Source organism: Loa loa (assembly GCF_000183805.2).
Source record: "Loa loa unplaced genomic scaffold supercont3.3203, whole genome shotgun sequence".
In the NCBI taxonomy this organism is placed as follows: Eukaryota; Metazoa; Nematoda; class Chromadorea; order Rhabditida; family Onchocercidae; genus Loa; species Loa loa.
The window spans coordinates 1-1,083 of NW_018111381.1; the positions used below are offsets into that span (position 1 = coordinate 1).

The following is a 1,083-nucleotide window of genomic DNA, read 5'->3' on the forward strand; positions in this document are numbered from 1 at the left end:
TATTATTATTATTATTATTATTATTATTATTATTATTATTATTATTATTATTATTATTATTATTATTATTATTATTATTATTATTATTATTATTATTATTATTATTATTATTATTATTATTATTTATTATTATTATTATTATTATTATTATTATTATTATTATTATTATTATTATTATTATTATTATTATTATTATTATTATTATTATTATTATTATTATTATTATTATTATTATTATCATTGTTATTATTATCTCTTACCTTGTAGAAACCGACCGGAATGAGTAATTGCTGAAGCTGTTCCGTAGGGATTGAGAGTAAATTATCAACTGTACATCCGTGTTCTCGTAATCGCTGCAAATTAAACGTATCAAACATAATTTACAAATATTTCATTTAAACATATCTTATTTACGCAATTCATAATCAATTAAGAACGTATGTATTAGATAAACTCATTTTTATAATCTCCTAAATTCAACCTTAATATATAACAATAATCTATTGCCTTCTATCGCTTTTAAAACAACGGACATACAAGTACATCTCTCTGGACATATGCATAAATAGGCATTATAGGGAGAATTATACACGTAAGTACATATGTATACACGTATAATATACATCCAACTATTACAGTGGTCTTTCAAAACATATGCTAACGTATGCTGTGAATTACGACTTACATGCATTGCAGCAGCAGTTATATGATCTTTTGTTTGACTTGATAACATCAACGACAATAATGTTTGAAAACGAAATACCTAAAAAGAAAAAAAGAAATTAAGCAAAAAAAACATTTTGGACATTAGTATTATTCAAAGCACACTTTAATGTATCCTCTCGGGGGTAATCCCTAGAATATTTTGACAAACATAAAATGAAATTTAAGTGGAATTCAATTTTAGCCTCATCAGAATTCCAAAATTACATTCAAAAATACAACTCTTCAGTAGTACAACCAGATAAGATAACATGTCATATAATGTTATGTGTCTAGTTCGTTAAAAAAAAAATTGCTACATAAGCATACAAAGTAGTTGTTTCGTATTCATCGTGTAACGTGCTTTAACGTATGAACAAC

At 23.5% G+C, this 1,083-nt stretch overlaps 1 protein-coding gene across 1 annotated transcript; it reads right to left on the bottom strand.

The window, feature by feature from the left end:
• Positions 1–119: 119 nt before the first annotated feature.
• On the bottom strand, positions 120–353 carry LOAG_15925 (hypothetical protein; the record flags this gene model as incomplete). Its single annotated transcript, XM_003151413.2, has 1 exon — positions 120–353. A coding segment is annotated over one exon (234 nt), but the record flags the coding sequence as incomplete, so codon positions are not given.
• Positions 354–1,083: the final 730 nt, after the last annotated feature.